Genomic DNA, 21,241 nt, shown 5'->3' with positions numbered 1-21,241 from the left:
ATTTTCATTTCAATGTTGCCTTTGTTTCTTTTCACTCTTGTTAGAAAATAAAAATTTAGAATTGTTTTAGGAATCTCATTTGTACTTGTCCTTTGTTCCTGTCATAAATCAGTAGTAGGGGATAAGGAAAAGAGAGAGAGAGAAAAGCACTGTTGCAGTAATCAGTCTCTGGTTGACACGGAGTGAGGGACAAACCAACCTGACTGGCCTGGGATGTAGAATATGCAACATGGATGCTCTACCACATTTGGATAGTAGCCATTTTCTACATACATGAAATTTTAAATGTTTTTCCACCGCATCTCCAATTTGGGGGGGGGAAAGAAGTTGTTTTCGAGTCGCATTTGTCCCCAGGAACATCAAAATAATGTTTGGATTCTCCTACCTGCTCATCTTACCTGCAGTTAACATATATCCAGACTATACAACAGGTAGCTGTTGTCTTTTTATGATTTAGAGGATTAAATGTGTATTCAATATGTCCCAAATATGAAAGGCCTTGCAGTAAACAACTAGTAGTTATACCTATAGACGCCATAAGACAATAAAGAAGATTTTTTTTAATTGGCAATGTAAGAGCTGTTTATAAAAATCTCACATTAACATCACATTATTAGATGAGACAGATCATGGAAATATTTACTGACCACAATTTGTTAAAATTAACATGTAAACAACTTTATCAAGTAAAGTGACATAGGTGAAAAAATGCTCCCAGGATGACATGAGATGAAATGGATTGTATATTCATATTCATCATGAAAATAAACACTGGAATTTAATTACGTTGCTGAACAACAGTACATGTCTGATCTGTAAAGTCAGTTCAACAGGTGCATCCACAGACATTAGCTTTTTGAGCAAAAAAAAGAAAAAATAGTCCTCTTTTCTATTGTTGGGTCCCTCGTATAATCATTATGATAAACTACAGTCATTAGGCTTACATCTTAAGATTGGCAATACTGCAGTGTTGAAACTGTCAAAAACTGACAACATCTGACGTTTTTTCCCTTCTTGTTTACACAACATGAAGTGTCATAACATGGCATTTCACTCCCCATAAAGACGGGTTCTCTGATGTATTTTCATTAACGATGTCCACCTCATAGGCAGTTACATGAAACAATACTGCAGTTCTCGTTGCCATGGCTTTCAGGAATCCTGTTTTTCAAGAAGGCCGTCCAGCAGCTTCTCACAAATGTACAGGCAGCGTGGAACATGGAAAAAGCCTGGAAGAGAGACAGTTTACAAAACGATCTTTTGCTTTCATCTCGAGGCGCGACGTTAGACTGAAGTAGTCCACTCGTTTTATCTTTCATCTGTTGCCAGTGAAGGAGCTCTGTATCTTTGAGATAGCTCACCTTTGAAGGGTCCTCCTTTGAAATCCAGCACCACATTTCCCTGTTGGCTCAGATAACCAAACCACTCGCCATGTTCTGGATCAGGGAACTGCTCGTAGAGTCAGAGAGAACGGAAGCATGTGAAAACAGGACATTACAGTGACTAGCCAACATTCTGGTATATCAACAGTGAATAGCCAACATTCTGTCTTTGGTATATCAACAGTGAATAGCCAACATTCTGTCTTTGGTATATCAACAGTGAATTGCCAACACTGTGTCTCTGGTATATCAACAGTGAATAGCCAACATTCTGTCTTTAGTATATCAACAATGAATAGCCAACATTCTGTGTTTTTGGTATAATAACAGTGAATAGCCAACAAGCTGTGTATTTATTATAATAACAGTGAATCCAGCTCACATGACTGAAGGTGTAGTCGTACACCTGGCTGAACCTGCTCAGCAGAAGCGGCTCATTGGTCTGACTGTAGGCCATCAGGTAGGCTATGAGAGCCTCGCAGTGTGGCCACCACAGCTTCATGCTCCACTCCAGCTGTGTCCATGTGAGGGAGGGGGGGCAGATAACTTTAGACTGTGTGATCTATTCTGGCACCACAATCAAAAAAGTATCTGGATCTCACCAATGCAAATGCGCAATAAGAGACTAAACACAACCTGGGTGGGACAATAACCATCCGCATCCAGAAAGTAGAAAAGTCCTCCGTGCTCCTTGTCCCAGCCTGCATGGAATGGCACTTCGATGAATTTTTCAATGGCTTCTTTCTGCAGCTGTGCATCTCCTTTCTGTTTAGCATACTGAAGCAGAAACCAACCAGCCTCCAAGGCATGGCCTGTAACAAAGACACCTCAAAGGTCAGGAAAGAGGACGGCTTCATATGCCGTGTAATGCTGAATATTAAATGGTATTGCTGAATATTAAATGGTATTTGTTGGCCAGTTCTCTGGCCTGTAACCCCCTTTTTTTGGTAGTTTCAATGTTAAACAGGTATACAGATACACGGGAGAATGTCATGTTGGGAATCTTGCGGTAGACAGCGTAAATGAAAACATCCAGTGGAAATGTCAGGTAGATTAAGACCGCCATTGTAACCAGTAACCTGGGTTTTGCTGTCGTCCCTGACAACCGGGTAGTTCTTTTCCATCCGGCGTGACATTTTCCAGAATAGCAGCTCCATCTCTCTGAGGTATGATACAAAGCAAACAAAACGCATTTTTACCTCCGCTATCCTCATATGCCAGTACACAGTGACATTCGCCTCTCCTCTGGACCAGTACAATATACCCTCATCACTACAGCGCAGGCTCACCTGAACATGCTGGAGAATCTGCTTTACGCACCAGTCACCCACTTCACTGTACTTCTCCATCATTTCTGATCTGCCTTCTATCAGCTGGTCCACCAAGCACAGGAGCATCATGGGTACAGCCATGCTGTTGACTGGAGAGTCGCCAGGCAGCTGCGGTCGACCCAGACCCGACGGGTCGACTCTGACCCAGTGCACCAGCTGATCCATCATCTTCACAGCATCTGCCTGCCAGGGACACACCGTTAAAGTGTTTTTACATAGACATCGGCTATGCAGATTTATTTACTCTAACCTGCTGGGATCGTAAAAAATGTGTCCGTTATAAACCAACACGAACACATATTAATGCATTAAATTGACCGTATTCACCATAGTAATGAATTAGTTCATTCAGCTTGTTTTATAGGCTGTGACCGGTAGGTGAGAATAGTTAAATAGCATAGTAAAGGCTTTTGTGTCTTACCTGCATGTCTTTGTCTCCTGTGACTCTGGCCAGTTCGTCCATGGCCATGACGTAGAAACACTCACTGAAGATGGTTCTCTGGACCTTCACCGCCCGGCCGTCCCTCGTCAAACAGAAAGCGCATTTCTCTGTGCCGCCCGGGGTCGGAGCACGGGCAAACTTCTGTAAGAAAGCTCCGCCTGACAGGCCAAATCGAGAAATACCCAACAGACTTCAGTCAACTGGCTTATTAAGTCATTAGTCACACTTGAATTAAAATGAAATATCAGATACAGCGTCTTCGCAGCGCCTCAGGAATTTTGGACAGATAACCCAGACACGGAGCCTGTTGTGCCAAAACATAAAAACTGGAAGCAGGAGACATGATACTGTACTTTCTCTTCCAGACTCTGTCTTTGAAACATCATTATCGTATTAAATGAGTCTCAATAACAAAACAATTTCTGATATTAAAATGTACAGATTACACATTGTGTTGAAATGCTACAGTTATCTGATTAGACTTTGCTGTGAGACGTGGTAAAAAAAAAAAATCACATGGACTAATGAAAAATGATAAAATGACTCAGACCTAATTTAGCAGCATCAAGAATCTCAGGCCTGCGAAACCTCTCCATTGTTCGGTACAGACGACAGTACATCCACACCTGTAGGATTACACACGGTTCATCAGAAACGGAGACACAGACAGTTATGCACAATGACCAAAGCTGGTCTTTAGTCCTTTTAGAAAGTTTTATTCTTTTAGAAAGTCACAGTCTTCTTTTACCTGCCTCCCTTGCAACCATACATATTTGAGTTCATCATAGATCTTTCCATCTTCAGCAATGCAAGTGAAGAAACCGCTGCAAAGGGAATGAAATTAAAACAATAACTGGTTAATAAGTTAAACCGATAATGCATGGTTATATTTTACAGGTGTGTGTTGAAATAACTTATTATTTACATGTGAAGAGTATTTTTTAAAAAAATACATTAAACTTGGACAAATCAAAGACACACACACACACACACACACACACACACACATACATGCACATAGAACTGAAATCATCACTGTGAAGGGGAACTTTTTTTATATATTCAAGTGAACAAGACCAAAGTTTGGGAGTCATAATGCTTTGTTTGGGTCAAGAGAAACTCTGGGCTCTTAACACCAGTGACCTATTCTGGAAATACAGACATTAAATCTTACAGATGAGAGATTAAACTTCTGATTTCAGTCTGCCTGCCTGAAGACTCAATATGACTACAAGACACAGCTTCTAATACCAGGTGTCTTTCCAAAAGTTCATTTTCCCTCTTGTTCATGCAAAATTTCACAGGTAACAAACAGAGTATAAATCCAAAGAAAGCACGTGGATTAATATCATTTTAATTAGTATTAGTGAGCTATATGGTGCTTTTGTTGGCATAAATATGTTAAAGCTTAACTGAGCATTGAAAAAAGTCAGGAGACCACTGTTATGAAAGCAAGAGGGCATTAAGAAGGATGTTCTTTGGAGATATACGTTAAGTTCAAATTATTTCACCCATATTGTTTGTCATGAGAATATTTCAGCCAGAATTCCACAACTCTGTCCAGCTCAGTCCGAATTCTCTCTCGATACTGCTCCAACTTCGCTGCCGTCATTGTGCCTTTAAACAACAATGCCATTTCAGGGTTACACATATCGGTTATTTTAGAAAAAAATCCATCAGTTTGAGAATACAAAATTGGTGACATCTCCTGCTTTGAGTAAAGACTATCGGCTTTTAAAACACTGAGATAGCTAACTGCAAAAAAACAGCACATGTGAAGTGTTATTCAAGAAAGAAAAAGAAAGAAAGAAAAGAAAACATCAGGAGAAATTAAAATGACACAAGCAGTTCCCATTTCAAACAAGACAAAGCATGAAAGGTCAACTGAGGCAGTTGAATGAAGCAGAAAAAAGAGCAACCTGTGTTTATCTAATCATTTTAGATTTTGCACAAAATCAATAAATCAATATGTCTATACTTGAAATGCCATCGCTTTAAACATGTCAGTCACAAGGCAAGGATAAAATAAAGAGCAAGTGAAAAAAACCCAAAACTATGCTGTCTTCAAAATATACTCCATCCAAAGGTACATATTTAACAAACACAAAATGACCACACTCCATAGGAATACTCCCTATTTCTCACAGCCTGTCTAAAACAGAGGAAGTCTGCGACAGATGGTCAAGTCTTAGTAAACATGAAGGAGACACCTGGTGGTTCATCTAGATAATGGAGTTTAATTTGCTTGGGTTTAATGCTTAACAGACACTAAGTGAACCTTATTCGTACCAAACCCTTATAAGCTCCAGTGCACATATACTGTATATGCCTGTTCTCTCTACTTCTGCATTTCCTAAATCTCATTTTCCGTTTTGTTTTAAAGAAGAGATGCCCTTTTTAATACATTTTCGACAGTACTGCAGAAGCAATAAGCCAGCGACACAGATATTTAGTATTTACACATACATGCAACAATTCAAAAAGTATTGCGATGTTTTGTAACAATTCACTGACACTTACTTTTCTGCCAAGGAGGGGCTCTTTGTGCTTTCTCGTGCTTCGATATTGCGCGAAACAAAACGAATGTACATTTATCAGCACAAATCACTGTTTTCCGGCCGTTATCACTTCCAAAATTTTTGCAGGAGCTAAACAAAACGGTAGATCATATGACCATCATCCTGTTAACTGGTCATGTGTTTACTGTAGTTTCCTTAAGTCATTTGTCAGACAGTTTCTCATCTTAACCAATCAGATGTGGTTGAGGAATAAAATAGGCGTGTTGGTACATGTCGGAACAGCGTCAGTGTTGTGCATTTTGTGAGATACCGTTATTCAAACGTTATCCCGTAAATAGCTCAACAACATTATATTTCACGTATTTAGACATGGTCTGTCGCAGAGTATGTTGAATAAAATCGAGTGAAATACGAGATATTTTTGTAATATCACCAAAGTAGCAAATTTTGCATCGTCACACGGTACCAAATGAGAGGTCATAATTTAGCTGTGTTTTGAAATCCAGCCTATTTGGTTCTTGTTGTTAGGGCATATATTTCTGTTATTCCAGTGAGAAATCATTTAACAACTCAGATTACCCATATGAAATCCACAGCCAAAGGGGTAATTATGTGTTTTGTTCTGTTTTTTTGTTACGACAAACTATGTTACCGAACCAAGCTATCGTTGTAATATTTCTGCCAGTATGATCAGAGATGGTGCTATGCTCTCCACTTAAAACAAGATACATATGCATTACGTTTTAAAAAGTTTATACACTTACTTTATGAAACTGTTCCACCAACAATATGAAATGAGTAACACATGCAACAGACAAATAAATAAAATCAGACTAATGTTTAAAAACATTTTAAAAGGATTCAGTAACAGAATACTGTAAACTTACAGATTTTTAAGACCAAGCATGAGGCATAAAGACAACTGCACATTCGTGATCTGTTAAAATAAACCACGTTCATCCTACTTCATGAAGTGGTGTCTAATGTTTACTACTCTAATAGTCATTCAACTAGTACGACAATTATAAAAAAGGCCTGCCACCACTTACACCGAAATCTGAGTTCAAAACTGAAAGACAACAATACTGACAAGGTACGCAACGTTTCTAGTTAAGCAGTATGGAGTGTTTCAGGTTATTACGTCTGAATTCAAAGGATATGTTTTGATGAGTATCAATAGAATGGACTCAAACATGGTAGTCTACATTAATAATAATAATAGCAACAACAACAAAAAATGCTGTGTGGTCTAACAGAATTTTCAGGACTGTTAGGCATATAAAACGACCTCTCTTTGTATGCTTATGCGCCTCTTTTGAGTTCAGTTCCATATAGCTGATTGTGTCGGTGCTTTAGATCTTGCGTCCATTCGTCAATCACTAAGAAACCGTCCTCCTTGGGGGATCATGAGTTTGCATTCTTGTGCAGAGCCGAGTGGACTTTCTTCAGGTTCTGTCTGACACGCACAAATTCCAGGAGCTGAGCCTCCTCGCGAACTTTCTCCTCGTGCTCCTTTTCCTTCTGGAAAAGATGATAAATTTAGTTTTACTGCTCAAATTACAGGAATATGTATTTCAAAGGAATATGTATTTCAATATGTATTTCAAAGTGTTTATTTTCCAACTTGTGTGTCATTCGTGTTCTCCTCTGAATACATTGACAATTCCTGAAACTAAAATTCTGAAATTGTTCCCATGTCTGCGAGTTTTCTGAAAGCTAACCCACTGACACTCACTGCTCTTACGTAATTACCAAAGCATATATGTTATACCTGTTCAAAGCCTTATTGTTGTTTTAATGCCACTAGACTTCAGCTTCAAATAAATGCTTTTATTCTACATTCAGAATTGCAGACACCTTGGTTTTTTCTTTATTGTTCTGTTCCCTTTATTGCACCATTCATGTTTATTGACCCTCAGAGTGTAGTTTATTCAAGGCCTGAGGAGTTTGAAGACGGGAGCTCAAGTAAACTCTGCATCTTCTTTTTATGCTTTGTATTAATCTAAGTATAAGCTATCCAAGTCTTATTTAACCATTTATGTAATTATTGGTCGATGTAACCATCTTGTGATTGAAGAAATGTAAAGAGAATTGCCAGACCACCTGATCATGCACTCATCTATTTCTGATACAGAGCAAAGGTGACAACATGGCTACTATTGATTCAAATCTGCTGCCAGATTTTAGCAAACGTACAGTATAGTACAGTACAGTACAGTAAAGTTTTATGTCATTCAGGCTTTTTCAAATATAAGACGCGACGTTCTCTAAAATCAGCCAAAGTAGCAGTAAAATCTTTGCAAGCTCCACCGTGCGCACATCGCCACTGGAAACGAGATCAAACAACACCCATCACCTCCTGGTTCTTCTGCTGGCGTTTGAGGAAAACCTGCTCCAGGGGACTCCTGTTCTGCTCTCCTTCCTCTCTCTCCGTTTGCTCTCTCTTACGCCTCTCCAGAACCACCTGCAGTTCTGGCTTACAGCACATCACCAGTCCCCTGCCCTCCCCAAACAGAGAAAGCGCAGACACAAGGATCAGAGCTCAGTTCACTGCTGGCCGTACTGTAAGCACATTCAGTCAAGTATGGGTTTCTACAGTGGTATGGAGCATAGCTTTAAAAGTAGGGTAATGCTAATGCGTAAGGGTGTATAATTTCAGTCAGCGTGTGTCTACGCACGCTGGACTGACACAAAAGATGGGAGAGAAAGAGAGAGACTCATTAATCTTTTACATACTTCTCTTCACGGGCCCAGCGATTTATAAAAGGGCACATTCTTCTGAAATGAGGTATGATTTGGCCGTTGACCTCGTCAAAATCAGGTCTATTTCATGTTATCGCGTTGTAAGACATCATAAAGCCAAAGCAATAAGAAGTAGGTGTTTAAGGGAAAACATAATCATCATTGACAGTTAGGCCTATAGTCCTCTTACTTTTTATGAGCCAAAAGAAGTTCTTTATGAAGTTCCTGGTGGCTTCGAGATGCCTTTATGGGATTGTGTGCTTTCTCTGGTAAGGTGCTGTTGCTGACATCATGTTTAATGACATGTTCTGTAATGCAAATAAGTTTGAGAACTGAATTCACGCAGTCTTGCTAATTATCTTGTAATCTCTCTATAGCATTTTACTCTTTTTAACGGTTATTGATAAGCACTGAGTAGAACACAGACATAAACAAAAAAAAACTATGATTATGCATTTGATATTTAGAAATGAAATAATTTGATAACTGACAAACCTCTGTTGTGACCATGGAGGTAAGCAGTTCCGTTATTAAAGGCAAGCGTCTTGTTGGATGCTCTTGTCCTGACGTGCGATGGACGTACTGAGTTGGGGGAGTGAGGTTGTGTAAGGACATGACTGTTCGACGCTGCAGTCTGCGGGTCATGCTCGGAGGACCGTACGGGGAGAGACTGAGAGGCAGCGGCCCGCATGGCACACACAGGTTTCAGGGAAGAGAGCACCTGAGATTTGGCCCTCAGCCACAGCTCCTGCTGCATGCTGGGAGACTGCGGGAGGCCAGGTGGGGGGGGGGGGAGGGGGTTGGGGGAGGGGCAGCCATCAAAAGCGCAAAAAGAGTGAGAGAAGGAGAGAGATTGAGTTTCACTTAAGTGGGAATTTATTATTTAACTGCTGATCAAATACCACGTTCCGACCAACGATTTATTTTGCTTGTTGTTATTTGTATGAAAGTAAAAGTACGGTATCACTGAACAGAGAACAGCGAAATAACATTCCAGTATAATCTAAATTGAATAAAGAAGAACAGTAAGGAGATTTATGTGATATACAGTGTTCATAAAAGTAACAGCTATCAGTATTAGTACATATCCAAAAGTCAACCCATTCCTTATTATGTAGTTACACACAGTTGTGCACAGAACTGAACTACTATTCACAATGTCACTCAAATGCATACACACACATCACACTCAGATACTTTGTACAATGAATAGATGAGATTACATAATCTCTACAAACATTACTAAAGCATAGTACATGACAGCTCCATGAAGTATATAAAATGTTTGGAAGACTAGTCAGAAAACTCTAGAACAAACTGAAGATGCTATGCATGACGCTCCTTTGTTACTTCTATAGACTATGAAACAACGAATCATGTATTGTACTGTTTCAGTAGAATCAGCTCTGATGTGATAAAGACAGAAGATAAAAAGAGATCTCTATTTTCACACACTCACACACACACACACACACAAAAAACTGTCCTAAACACAAATCATCTTTATCTGTGACTTACCAAAACTGTGTCACTCCTCCATGAGCAAGCTTCCCTCTGGAGACTCTGCAGTGGTGCTATCACATTTACGACACACGGACAATGATACAACCTGCCTGACACCTGAGACAGGTGAACGCTTATCTCTTCGTCCTAGTAACCACCGGGTGGGTTTCTTTACTGACCACAAGAGGGCAGTAGAGTATCTGTTCACTCGATGGACGGGTTCCCTCCCTTACTACATATTTACACTTTGCAAAGGACACAGGACTCCTAATAGGGTTGTTGTTCGAGCATAGCTTGACTGCTCTTACAGCTCATATTGATCTCGTCTTCGTGACACACACACACACACACAGGATTTTACAAAACAAAATTTTGTAATTACATTTAGTCAGCTGCTGCTTAAAAAAATATTGAGGCATTCCCATTGTTCTTTCTCAATACACAGATGCACTTTGTGACAAAGTCCTTCTACTGCGTCCTGAGAATTGGCTCCGTTTTCTCTCTTTTCAGCTTTTAGCGGGTTGGCTAGAGGCACTGGGCACAAAAATGAATGTCACTTGCAGGAGACGTGCAGATCACATGCTCTTGATGTGGCACTCCGTCTCCTCTTAGCACTTTGTATCTTCCCCTCAGCCTCTGCAGTGATATGATTCACTGAGGGACGATATCTTTCAAAGTGCGTAATGTCGGCTCGCTCTTCGCTGCCCTTTAAAATAAGACTTTCAGTGGGCACCCCCCCCCCCCCCCCCCCCCAAAGAAAAACATCTCGACTACTGAGTGTTTCCAGACTCAAGTGGATTGGTAAAGGACATTTTGATACTGAGACAGTGTGGATGCACAGTTTAAGGCTTAGGCCGACCTGATGATGCTTTTTAGAGGCAGGACTCTAATCAGGATGGACAACACAAAAATCTTTTATGCAATCAGTAAATTGGAGAACTAATGTTCACTGAATAAACAGGACTATCAGAAAGGAAAGCCTATCAAACTTGTGACGTTAAGATCAAAAAGCATTAAACCCCATAACTTCATTAGTGGTCTTTATTGATCTGCAACAGGAGAGACAATCAGTGACAATTACTAATGTTAGCTATACACACGATCTAATAGAGAACTGCACTAATTAAATTAAAACATGGTATGCTTGTATAACAAATGATTTAACAACAAGGTTTACCTGATATAGCAATACACAAGTTTCTGTTATTTTACAAGGACAGTGGGAATGTGAATGCTACAAACTAGGAATCTATAACATATTAGTTCCATTTCTTCCTAATAAAACTCTAATTCCATTTTAACTCATGGAGTCAGACATAGAACTAGAGTGTGGAGGAACAGAGAAAACCTAAAATGATCTTGGTCCAACTAAGGCGTTTCCACACTAATCTCTACGGAAAGAGATGAGTCTTGTGCATGTTGACGTTATTTTGTATCCAAAACAACAAATCCATGGTCTTCAAGATCCAGATTTTCCACTGACCTTAGTCAAGGCTTGGTAGAAAATGACTCAGTTTAGTTAAAAATCTAAGAATTGTGTCTTGTTTCTTTCGGCGATTGAGATGAAAAAGGTATTATTAATCCTTGCAGTCTCACTCCACAGTTTAGCTTTGCCCCTAACAAAACAGTCAGCAGCAATATGACTAGTTTTATCAAATCGGCATCAAAAAAATGGGAAAACCGCAATCTGATCACTTAAATGGTTCTTAATATCTGCCCCACCTCCAGCATGAGACAGGTTAAGATGCTCATTTTAATTGAGCATTCAAGGTTATCGACATAACGTAATGTCTTTATTATCTAATACACATCAGTCTTATCATCAACACAGGAACTTGGCAAACATACGTGTATGTGTGCTTGTGCGTCCCAACAGAGGGTCAGGTCTAGTCTGTGACTGGTCAGTAATTGACTATATATTAACGAATGTGAGCCATTTCCTCCAGGAACGGGGTCTTCATGCACCCCGTGCACAGCTGGTCCATCCACAGCGGAGCCTCATGCTGCAGGGGCGTGCGACGTGGGTAGAAGGTGTAGGAGAGGTCATAGTTCAGCAGGCAGCTGAGAGACGCCATGTAGAGGTCCGAGAAGCGACACAGGCGGCGAGAGAAATACGTGGGATTGTGACAAGTGCGGAAAATACTGCCGAAGTGAGGGTTGAAGAGGTTCTTAGTCTTGGCTCTGTTTTAAGAGGAGGGAAGGGAAAAAAAAAAAAAAGGTAAACAGAGAGACCGAATGGTTTGTTTGTGCAGGTATAGTGCATGACAAAGGGGCACACTGTGAATAATTCGGTCTGTCAACAAGGTACGTGAAACAGGTCACATCATATATGGCATCTTGGTGTCCACTTCATAACATCTCAGTCATAACTTTAATAATGGCCTGCATTTTCAAGACAATTAGGTGAGTCTCACCGGAGTTCCTCCCTCTCTTTCATCCAGTCCTGCAGTACCTCTCTGGACGCCGCATCTCTGTGCATCTGGATGATAATGGGTAAAGTACACACAAGAAGAGGAAGTGATTAAATTTAACTTGGTCTACAATTTCGCCGAAAATATGTCTTTTACTGACAACTGCACTAATACATATTTTGAGTAGGTTATCTGAAACTGAAACACAGTCACATTATAGGGAGACAGTCAGCATTTTGAACGAGGAAAACTACCCTGATAAAACTAGCTTGCTGAAACTTTCCCCTCAAGAACACAAACTGTAGCTAACGTTTCTTTGGCGACATAGCCGTCCCACCTGCATGCGCTCCAGTAGTCCAGTGAGGGCCTGCATCCAGGTCAGGCTCTGTGCGTACTGCTCTGTATTCACCACTTTGGTCTCCAGTTCCAGTTCAGGCACGATGGCTCCAGTGCGCCATCCGTGTCGCAGCATCAGGTCCTGGAGGAGAAAAATTTCCATTTCATATTCCAGTCATGTCGTGCATGTGCGTGTTTAAAATTCAAAGGCGTGCAGTAAGAATATGGACGAGAGGAGAGGATCGGAGTGGAGCGTTACCGCCAGGTCGCTGTAGAGATGATCTCCAAAGTAAAGCACCTTTGATCCCCTCCAGCCTGTGAGTCTGAGAAAGTCGTAGAGGTTCCCCTAAAACAAATGAGGGGAAAACTAACTGTTAGCACACTTTCATTTTCAGAGAAACAGAGAGAGAGAAAAAAACTACACTTACTTGTTTGTAGACTTGCCCTTTGTCCAAACTAGTAATCTTGTCCCACTGAAGATCACCATTGTTATCCAAGCGTCTGAACGGTCTACGAGAAGAGACGCAATAAAATAACATTGAACTGGCATTCCTCTGCTGTTTCCACTTAGGAAGTTTCTTTTTTGAGAGAGGAGAAAATCAGAGCTCGACTGTATTTAATAAATGATTCACATTACAATCTCATGCCAGAATCTTACTCATCAATAAAATTCTGGGTTAGAAGTGGGTTGGGGGGGGTGACTTACTTGACACAGTCATTGAAGAAATGAGGCTTATCTGCTTGAACAATAACAACATCAAAGAAGTCTCTCCAGTCTTTTCCCACCATGTACCTCATTCCTTTATCCCTGAAACATAGGAATTCAAAAGCCATTTTATCTCAACATCTAAACAAGAGCACACCACACTCATCGCTCCATCTAACCATTAAAACTGCGTATGAAGCTAATGTGTACATTACACAGGTGTGATGAGCTCCCAGGAGACAAGAATGTCTAAAAGTCAATTTAGTTCTCTAGAAAAATGGAATGAGGTCAAATTTCCAGCCCTTCAGCTGAAGACAAAGCCATAATGAGTCACAGAATGGCAGAGGGCATAAGATTAGGAAACACTCACACAAAGCTGAAGGGACTGTTGGTAATGAGGAAAAGTTTCTTGCCGTGGCTGACTAGCCGGTGAAGAACGGCATATGTCTCCTCCCCACTGAGGATGTACTTCTCTGAGAAAAAAGGAGAAGGCACGATGAAGAGATGACGTTAAGAAGTTATGAGTAATGAACAGATGACGGAAAAACGTCTAAAGGATCGTAATCAGAAGATGCTGTGTCAACAGCATAGTTAAAGTTGCTTATTTAAACAAGAAACTATCCCATGGGGAAAAAACCCACTCTAAAAATGTACCATTTGAGGTACTGAATCCCATGGAGTAGTCACCCTAAAGTCTTAATGCTATCTTTGATACCAGAGCAGTTTTCAAAAACCCCAGATGAATATACCCAGAGAACAAATGCGGGAAGGGTTTCGCGCTGCATACAGGACAGGATTCGGACCAGACGGGTCAGAACCCATCGAATGATTACGCAAGAGTCATCTGCCGCAGGGATGTGCGTTTTAAGTGGATTTCATGCTTACCTAGGTCTTGCATAATCCATTTGTACATGTAGCCTTTGATGTGAACCATTCCAATTGCTTCCTGCAGAAGACACAAGAAAAAAGAGTTTTGTTTTCAGCTGAACAGAGATATTCTGACTGCTACGGACTCAGATTACTGTCTTTTCTCATTTCTGTTTTCTGGTATGTTGGGAATATGTAGTTTTGCAGTTTGACACATGTAACTGTAAAGCTATACACACACACATACATGCGCACACGCGCACACACGCACAATAATATTTAGGAGTAGTGACTGGCGACAACACTAACATTGTGGTTCAAGCCCACAAACCCTCAAAAAGAAGGAGAGGCATGGAAAAAAACCCACACAAAATTGATTGCCATGTCAACACTAACTTTGGAACTAACATACTTTCCCAGGAGCAAGCAAAGCTGACTGCTGGGAACACTGCTCAAGTGAGCCGAACCTTTTGTAAAATGTGTGATTTGGCAAGAAACCAGTCAGAACAATGCATCCACTGGAATTTCTTTTCTAGTCATGAGATGACCTCACAGGCTCTTGGTCTCTAGAATTCAGACCATTAAGACATCTTTAAAGTCAATACCTAATCATACATCAGCTTTCACGTTTCAGAGCAGATGTACTTCTTCAATACTGTTATGACACTTGCAATTAATGGCTGAATGAACACATCATCACACTTCACATAGTGTGATATTCTCAAGCTTAATAACTTTCTAAATGAGCAATTAGAGCATTAGTTTAGCATCTCTGGATTAAACCAGTTTTCAAAATCCAACGAACAGTGGTTCAGTTTCCCCAATAAGTGAAAGTTGATTTAAAAAAAAACAAAAAACGGAGGATTCCTTTGGCACTTGATAAGCTGAGTAACCAGAGACAGTCAAACTGAGCTCAGAGATCCTTTTACTCGGACAGACTAATGAGAAAAGCCTTTGTATAGTGTGAGAATAGTAGTAAGTCATCCTTCTCTCTGCTAGAGACAGGAAATTAGAGCCCAGAGAGAGGAGAGCGGTCTCCCTTGCATAATGGCCCACAAGGCGGTAGGGGAACAGAACATTTGATCCATGAGAACACGGAAACTGGAGCAGCAGAAGCCCAGTGTGTTGTGAGGGCAGAACTGTACTCACAGAAACATCCCTGTAGAGGTGCACGGGATCATACTCGATATCGTTCGAGGTGAAGAAATCATTGGCGACTGCCAAGAGGGTCATTTCGGCAAGAGAGAAGACGTCCATGAACTGCTTCACACTGGGTCCCTAGAGCAACAAATAAAAATGTTTGGATAAAAGATATTTCCATAAAAACCTGACGAACTTAATATTCTTGCCATTTTTGCGCAGGATTTATCTGAAACCTCTTAAGCAATCTTTTCTAAACATGCCCATCTTCCGTAACAGGGCACTGTATCACCTTGTTTGCTTAAATATCCTAATAAACTTTTACACATTTCTGGATGCCCGAGGGCCAAATTGTTTGCTTCATTCTGTGGGTGCAGAAGTGAGACAGCCCTTAGTGGGGGGGCTCTCCTGAGAACGGAAAGAATTTGTGCGCAAGGCATAGTAGCAGACTACTAACTGGCTTAACATCTACGTCAATGCCACAACGCCACTGTGAAGTTACATCAATAAATTTTCAACCCACTGATGTTAAATCTGTGCAGTCAAGCACAAAACCTTCCTGAGCTTCCTCTAATCCCCCCAAAATCCCTTTTGCACATGTGCTTATACAATGAGTTGTTATATCCACTTCCCAAGTTGGTTACCGTTACTATGAGCAAAATAAGATCCTCCAGCTATCTAATCACACAAGTTCGAGCATTACTATCCGAAACCCCCGTAAACGACAGACCTTTCCGTAGAAGCCGCTGACTTGGTGCAGAGGGACATGATGTGTTCCGTCGTAGAGCTGTAAGACCTCTTCATCAGGAACAGCTTTCAAACCCCTAGAGAAATTATTATGAAAAATACGGTGAGAAAATCTGCAAAGAGTCTGAGAAAGTGCCTGAGAAAGTGCCAAAATTATTCTGGTACGTTTGTTAATAAAGGTAATGAGAGGAAATAACAATACAGATAAAGGTAAAGAGGATGTGATACTGTAAAATCCATAAGGCGAGGGTTGACTTTGTTAACAGCACTGACCTGTACACTGTTCCCAGCTGAATGTAGTGGAAAGCATCTATCTTCATCAGAAGTCCCTTTAAGAGAAAACAAAAATCAAGTTTCATAGATTCATTGTTTTTATAACATCAATTTTGCATAATATATATAACACTGGTTGTTCTTATAACATTGGTGTTTTTTATAGTATTGATATAAAGTTAATATGTTACTGCTTTACCTTCTGAATATCATAGTGAAGACCACGGATTGCAAAGTTGGGGATGTAGTCGTACTTACTGATGCCCTCTGGGTACTGACAGACAAAAAATATTGTCAGTCCTGGAGACACTGATGCACTGACTCATGACTATTATTATTATTAAAATTCAATACGAAATTAATCACTAATATGAGTAGCATGAGAATATTTGTAAGGAGTAGTTCATTGTTTCCCCTTTTTTCTTCTTCTTTTTTTACCAACTGCATATTTCACAAAACATTATGAAATCACAGTCATGTCATATCCTCAGCTGCAAAATGCAGTTTATTCATCTGCTCTTTTTTGAAAAATCCATTCAAAAGATTTCTTCGCTATAAACGCTATAAATCACGGCAGAGAGACTGTGAAAATGCTGAAATGCTAGCATATTTTATAGATCACTTCTGCGTAATTGTGTGCATAATCCAACGTCCACCTTAAAATGCTGGATGAGGAAGTCCCGTGCAGTGGTGTAGATCTTCGCATCAAGGGCATTGGAATACAAGGCTAGAGTGTAGTCATAATCAAAGCCGTATATGTCCACCTCATCGAGGCTCACTTCATTGTTGGCATAGATGGTAGAGGAATTTAGCAGGTTGCAGACACCCGGAGGTATAAGATCTGTATAAAGGAAAGAGAACAAACAAGAGTGAGGGCTGGAACAGGTGACAAGCGGGGGGAAAAAAGCACACATGCTTTTTATAGTCGTTAACTTCAATAACCTTGTACAAAGATATTTTGTATTATTTTGTTTTTCCTTATCGCTATCATCTGATAATGTAGGGTAATTTAAGCGGGAGTTTACGGACCTACTTTACTTCTTGTTCCGTTACATTTCATAATATCGATTAGACTGAAGCAACAAGATCAATAGAGTTCCTTTTTTTTTTTTTAAAGATTGCAGGACATTTGTCCCTTTGTTACCCAGACTATTCACATTGTGGCAGTTGAGTAAACAAACCCAGATTAAAAAAAAAAAAGGAAAAAGGTCATGGTCGCTGTCCCAATCTGTCACCAAAAGCTTTTGGGATAAAACCAGGCAAATTGGGACAGTGGCTGGGGACATTTCAGTGGAAACCGCTCAGCAGTGCTGCGCTGTAGTGTCACGCAGTGGCGTCGCCAATCCTCTCACTCTCTTTACATAACTGTTTGTTTGTTTGTTCGTTCAGACTGCAAGATTATAACAGACTTATTCTTGTATATATATTGGTGCAACAATGTTTCTCAAAACATGACTTCCTTTCCCAAATGATCACTTTCTGTGTGTGCACATGCACGTAGCGGACTGCTAATATATGTAAACACTGGAAGTTGCAGTGTATCAAACCTATGAGCAAAGAGAGTGGTGATAAGCAGAGGAGAACCGTGTGCCAGATGAAATATTGACAGTCTGCTTGGCAGGATAAAGTATGAAGCTAAAAAAAGAATGGTGGGGTTTGAATACACAAACATCCACATTTTCCAGAGGCAAATAACTCTCCAATCCGAGCATTATGTATAAAAAAAATCACCCGGCCATTTTTTTTAACATTCCTCTTAAATTTTCTATTTTCATTGTTTTGTCATACGAATAAACATTTTTGGACGAGCTGGAAAAACATACTACTAAAACGACCTCCACATACCGTGTACTAGTCGCTTCATCTCATTGTAACGTGCCCACAGGTACGTTTTATGGTTCACTTTAAGCGCGGTGGATGAGTAGGATCGTCCTGGAACTGTTGACGACTCCTCTGTGCGTTTCTTGCCTCCAACTTGGAGCTTCGGGGCGGAACGTGTTTTAGGAGGCTCCACTGGCGGTAAACACGACTTACAATGTCCATCTTCACGTTGCACTTCACAACTGCACGAAGCACGGGGCACCACATATTTACTGGAAAAGTTTTCAACTTTTCTTTGAAGTGGCGGCGTCCTGCTACCACTTTGCCAAAGCGCACGACTGAGTACTCCAACCCTTTGAAAGGCCATTCTTGATGTCCACGAATGGTTCAAGTGCCGCAGAAAAAATGTTAAACGAATTTTCCCTGGTGCGTCATAATCATTACCAATGCCTTTTGCCCGGTTCGTGGAAGTGTGCGTTCTCTGTGAAGCGGTTTGTCTGCAATGCTTGTTGTACTGAAAGACCACGCCCTCGTGGTACCATTATTATGTTGTCAATGGCAATCACTGGAAAATACGAACGTGAAAAATCACAAATGCATCTGTTTCTCCTAAAATGGCTCATGCTAATGATAGAGGCAGACAAATGCATAAGAAAATGAACCACGTTGTCCAACACAGAGCACTCCATATTATTTGCTTATTACACCATAATATAAAGAATGATCACCACAAATATAGGACTCGGTCAATCAACATTATATAACTTTATTTATACTAAATACATCTCACAAATAGGTTCAGGAATGAAATAAAATATCTAAAGAGTTCCACAATACGTGTTATTAAAAGGTAACAAATTCCAGGGTTAACAAAAATAAACAAAAAAAAGGACATAAAAAAGATTACAAATTAAAAGAATAAAGATGAATTTATCCGGGCGTTACTTATTTTTTGGGGCTTTTTTTTTTTGCTTCTACATGGGCACAAGTGACGAGTGGACTCAGAATTCTGTAGCTTTTACACGTTTACCATGACAATTTGAACACCCATCGTTATAAAAAGCCACAACGAACACAATACCAAAATCTTAACTTCAAGACAACCAGGAACAGTAACAGTCAGTTACAGTAACAGTAACAACTGATATACAGGTCATAAAACTGTACATGTGTTACTCTCCATCTTGCAGAATAGTGAGTTAACAAAGTTCACGCAGAGGGCTTTCACGAGCATGAGCATAAACGATCTGGACAAGATTCATGCAACATGCACCTAATTCACAGGTTTTACACAGCAGAGGGTGCAAAGGATTGCCAAAGGAAAAAAAGGATGGAACAATAAGTTATATTTAAAAAAAAATCCAAAACAAACAATTCTTTGTAATATTTCAAAGAAATTCTAAAGTTTCAAATGATCTTATATTGGAATTAAGTACCTGGAACAAAGATAGTTTTGAAAAAAAAAAACAAAAACCAAAAAAAACCCAAAACAACAAAAAGACAAAAACAAAATCTGGCCAAGAAGTTAAGGCACTATTTTCATTTAAATATCATCTGAGGTTACCATGATCCATATTTCTTTTCCTAACACAGCCCAGTAGCCACATAACACATTTCACTAAACAGTTCGACGTCACGTCGTCCAATACTTCCAAAGAAACGTGGCTTTGTCCATTTCGCGCGTTCACTGAGATGACAGTAGGTCTTGACAGGTCTGGTGATCCCGTGTTGTGCTTTGGGACACTGGCAGTTAGGTTGTCGTTATGTGCAGCACAAGTATCTCCTACGTTTAAACCCCTCTCCCCCCTCCCCTATCAGTTCATTCATTCAGTTTTTGTTGTGTCTGGGCTAGCTAGCAGCTTACACACTGTTACTCAGGTCAATGTGGATGGTGACCGACTTCAGCGTTGGTGAGTCAGAGTTGAAGAAACTGGAATGGTTTTTGTAGAAGGACCCCTGTACAAGGGCAAGATGACTGGCGTGCTCTTTATTCCGGGGGAAAGAGGATTTGGGAGATGATGGCGTGAAAGCTTTGATACAGTGACTTGGGGATAAAGCTTACAGCGTGTGTGTGTGTAGGAGTCTGTGATGAGAGCGAGAGAGGGAACGTGATACTACCGGTCTCTTTATTTCTGTGTTTTCCACGAAACACAAAAACACTGGTTGATGACTGTCCCAGCAGACAGCAAAGCACAGTTTCATTTAATTAACCGTGCTTGGCTAGTTTAAAAAAAAAAAAATAACCACACACACACACACACACAAACCAGAGTGAGTTCTTAAAATGGAAGCACGCCGCTCAAAAGCTTGGCTAAAATGCAAACAGTCTGCAAGAGAAATCCTTCACACACCGGTCAGATTTGAAAAGAAATATAAAAGTTGATCATGTCAATTGGTACAGCACAGTGTGCATGGAATCAAAGGCAAGTTATGAAATGCTTTTGTTTCCCTCCTCAGATGAAATGACAGTGTCCCTCCCCTGCTTTCATTTCCCTAAAACACCAACGAATCTCAGTCTCTCACAGAGACCAGGAAAGTCCAGAAACACACACACACGAAAGAGAAATAAAGACTATGCAAGAACGAGAACTTTAAGATGAGATGGTGAGACAGTAGACAGTGAGAGAGAGGCTGAGTGAAAGGATAACAGATACAGAGAGAGAGTAGAAAATAGAAAGAAAGGGAGAGAGAGAGAGCTGAGGGAAAGAGAGAGAGAGTGAGTTGAGAGAGAGAGAGAGAGTAAGATGCTTCGGGGTCCCATGAGTAGTGTGTCTGAGATGAACGGGATGTCTCGGGTCAGGCCAGGAGGGGAGGAGCGTTTCATGAACTCAGCATGAATACTGGACTCCACACACTGGAGCAGGGAGGAGGGAGGGTGCAAGACTTTTCATCGCTGAAAAACAGGGTGAGAGAGACGTCAATCACACACAGCCATCAATGCACAAACATGTTCAGAAAAATTGAAAAACCATCAAAAACATGAAAAGACATGAAGAAATGAGGGGAAAAAAATTAGACACA

The 21,241-nt window shown here is 40.4% G+C and overlaps 3 protein-coding genes across 3 annotated transcripts; all 3 read right to left on the bottom strand.

Moving 5' to 3' along the window:
- Window positions 1–1,152: 1,152 nt before the first annotated feature.
- On the bottom strand, window positions 1,153–4,767 carry renbp (renin binding protein). The gene is made up of 10 exons (XM_030784953.1): window positions 4,667–4,767; window positions 3,904–3,979; window positions 3,706–3,781; window positions 3,135–3,313; window positions 2,672–2,896; window positions 2,462–2,543; window positions 2,019–2,194; window positions 1,765–1,896; window positions 1,362–1,449; window positions 1,153–1,229 (listed from the first exon to the last, which is right to left on the bottom strand). Exons 1-10 carry the CDS (start codon window positions 4,765–4,767, stop codon window positions 1,153–1,155), a joined length of 1,212 nt encoding a protein of 403 aa, XP_030640813.1.
- A 2,311-nt stretch (window positions 4,768–7,078) lies between these two features.
- Window positions 7,079–9,173, bottom strand: LOC115821355 (protein FAM107B). The gene is made up of 4 exons (XM_030785182.1): window positions 8,912–9,173; window positions 8,607–8,724; window positions 8,031–8,172; window positions 7,079–7,195 (listed from the first exon to the last, which is right to left on the bottom strand). The coding sequence occupies exons 1-4, from the start codon at window positions 9,171–9,173 to the stop codon at window positions 7,079–7,081; spliced, it is 639 nt and encodes a 212-aa protein (XP_030641042.1).
- A 1,773-nt stretch (window positions 9,174–10,946) lies between these two features.
- LOC115820382 (5'-nucleotidase domain-containing protein 2-like) lies at window positions 10,947–18,691 on the bottom strand. The gene is made up of 14 exons (XM_030783947.1): window positions 18,245–18,691; window positions 17,056–17,240; window positions 16,599–16,673; window positions 16,400–16,455; window positions 16,110–16,203; window positions 15,389–15,517; window positions 14,258–14,318; window positions 13,743–13,845; window positions 13,373–13,474; window positions 13,095–13,176; window positions 12,926–13,012; window positions 12,668–12,808; window positions 12,334–12,398; window positions 10,947–12,100 (listed from the first exon to the last, which is right to left on the bottom strand). Exons 1-14 carry the CDS (start codon window positions 18,585–18,587, stop codon window positions 11,839–11,841), a joined length of 1,785 nt encoding a protein of 594 aa, XP_030639807.1. The 5' UTR covers window positions 18,588–18,691; the 3' UTR covers window positions 10,947–11,838.
- Window positions 18,692–21,241: the final 2,550 nt, after the last annotated feature.

The sequence above is a fragment of the Chanos chanos genome, chromosome 9, assembly GCF_902362185.1.
Source record: "Chanos chanos chromosome 9, fChaCha1.1, whole genome shotgun sequence".
NCBI lineage: Eukaryota > Metazoa > Chordata > Actinopteri > Gonorynchiformes > Chanidae > Chanos > Chanos chanos.
Note: the sequence above shows the minus strand (reverse complement) of the source record. Positions and strands in the feature narration are given on the sequence as shown.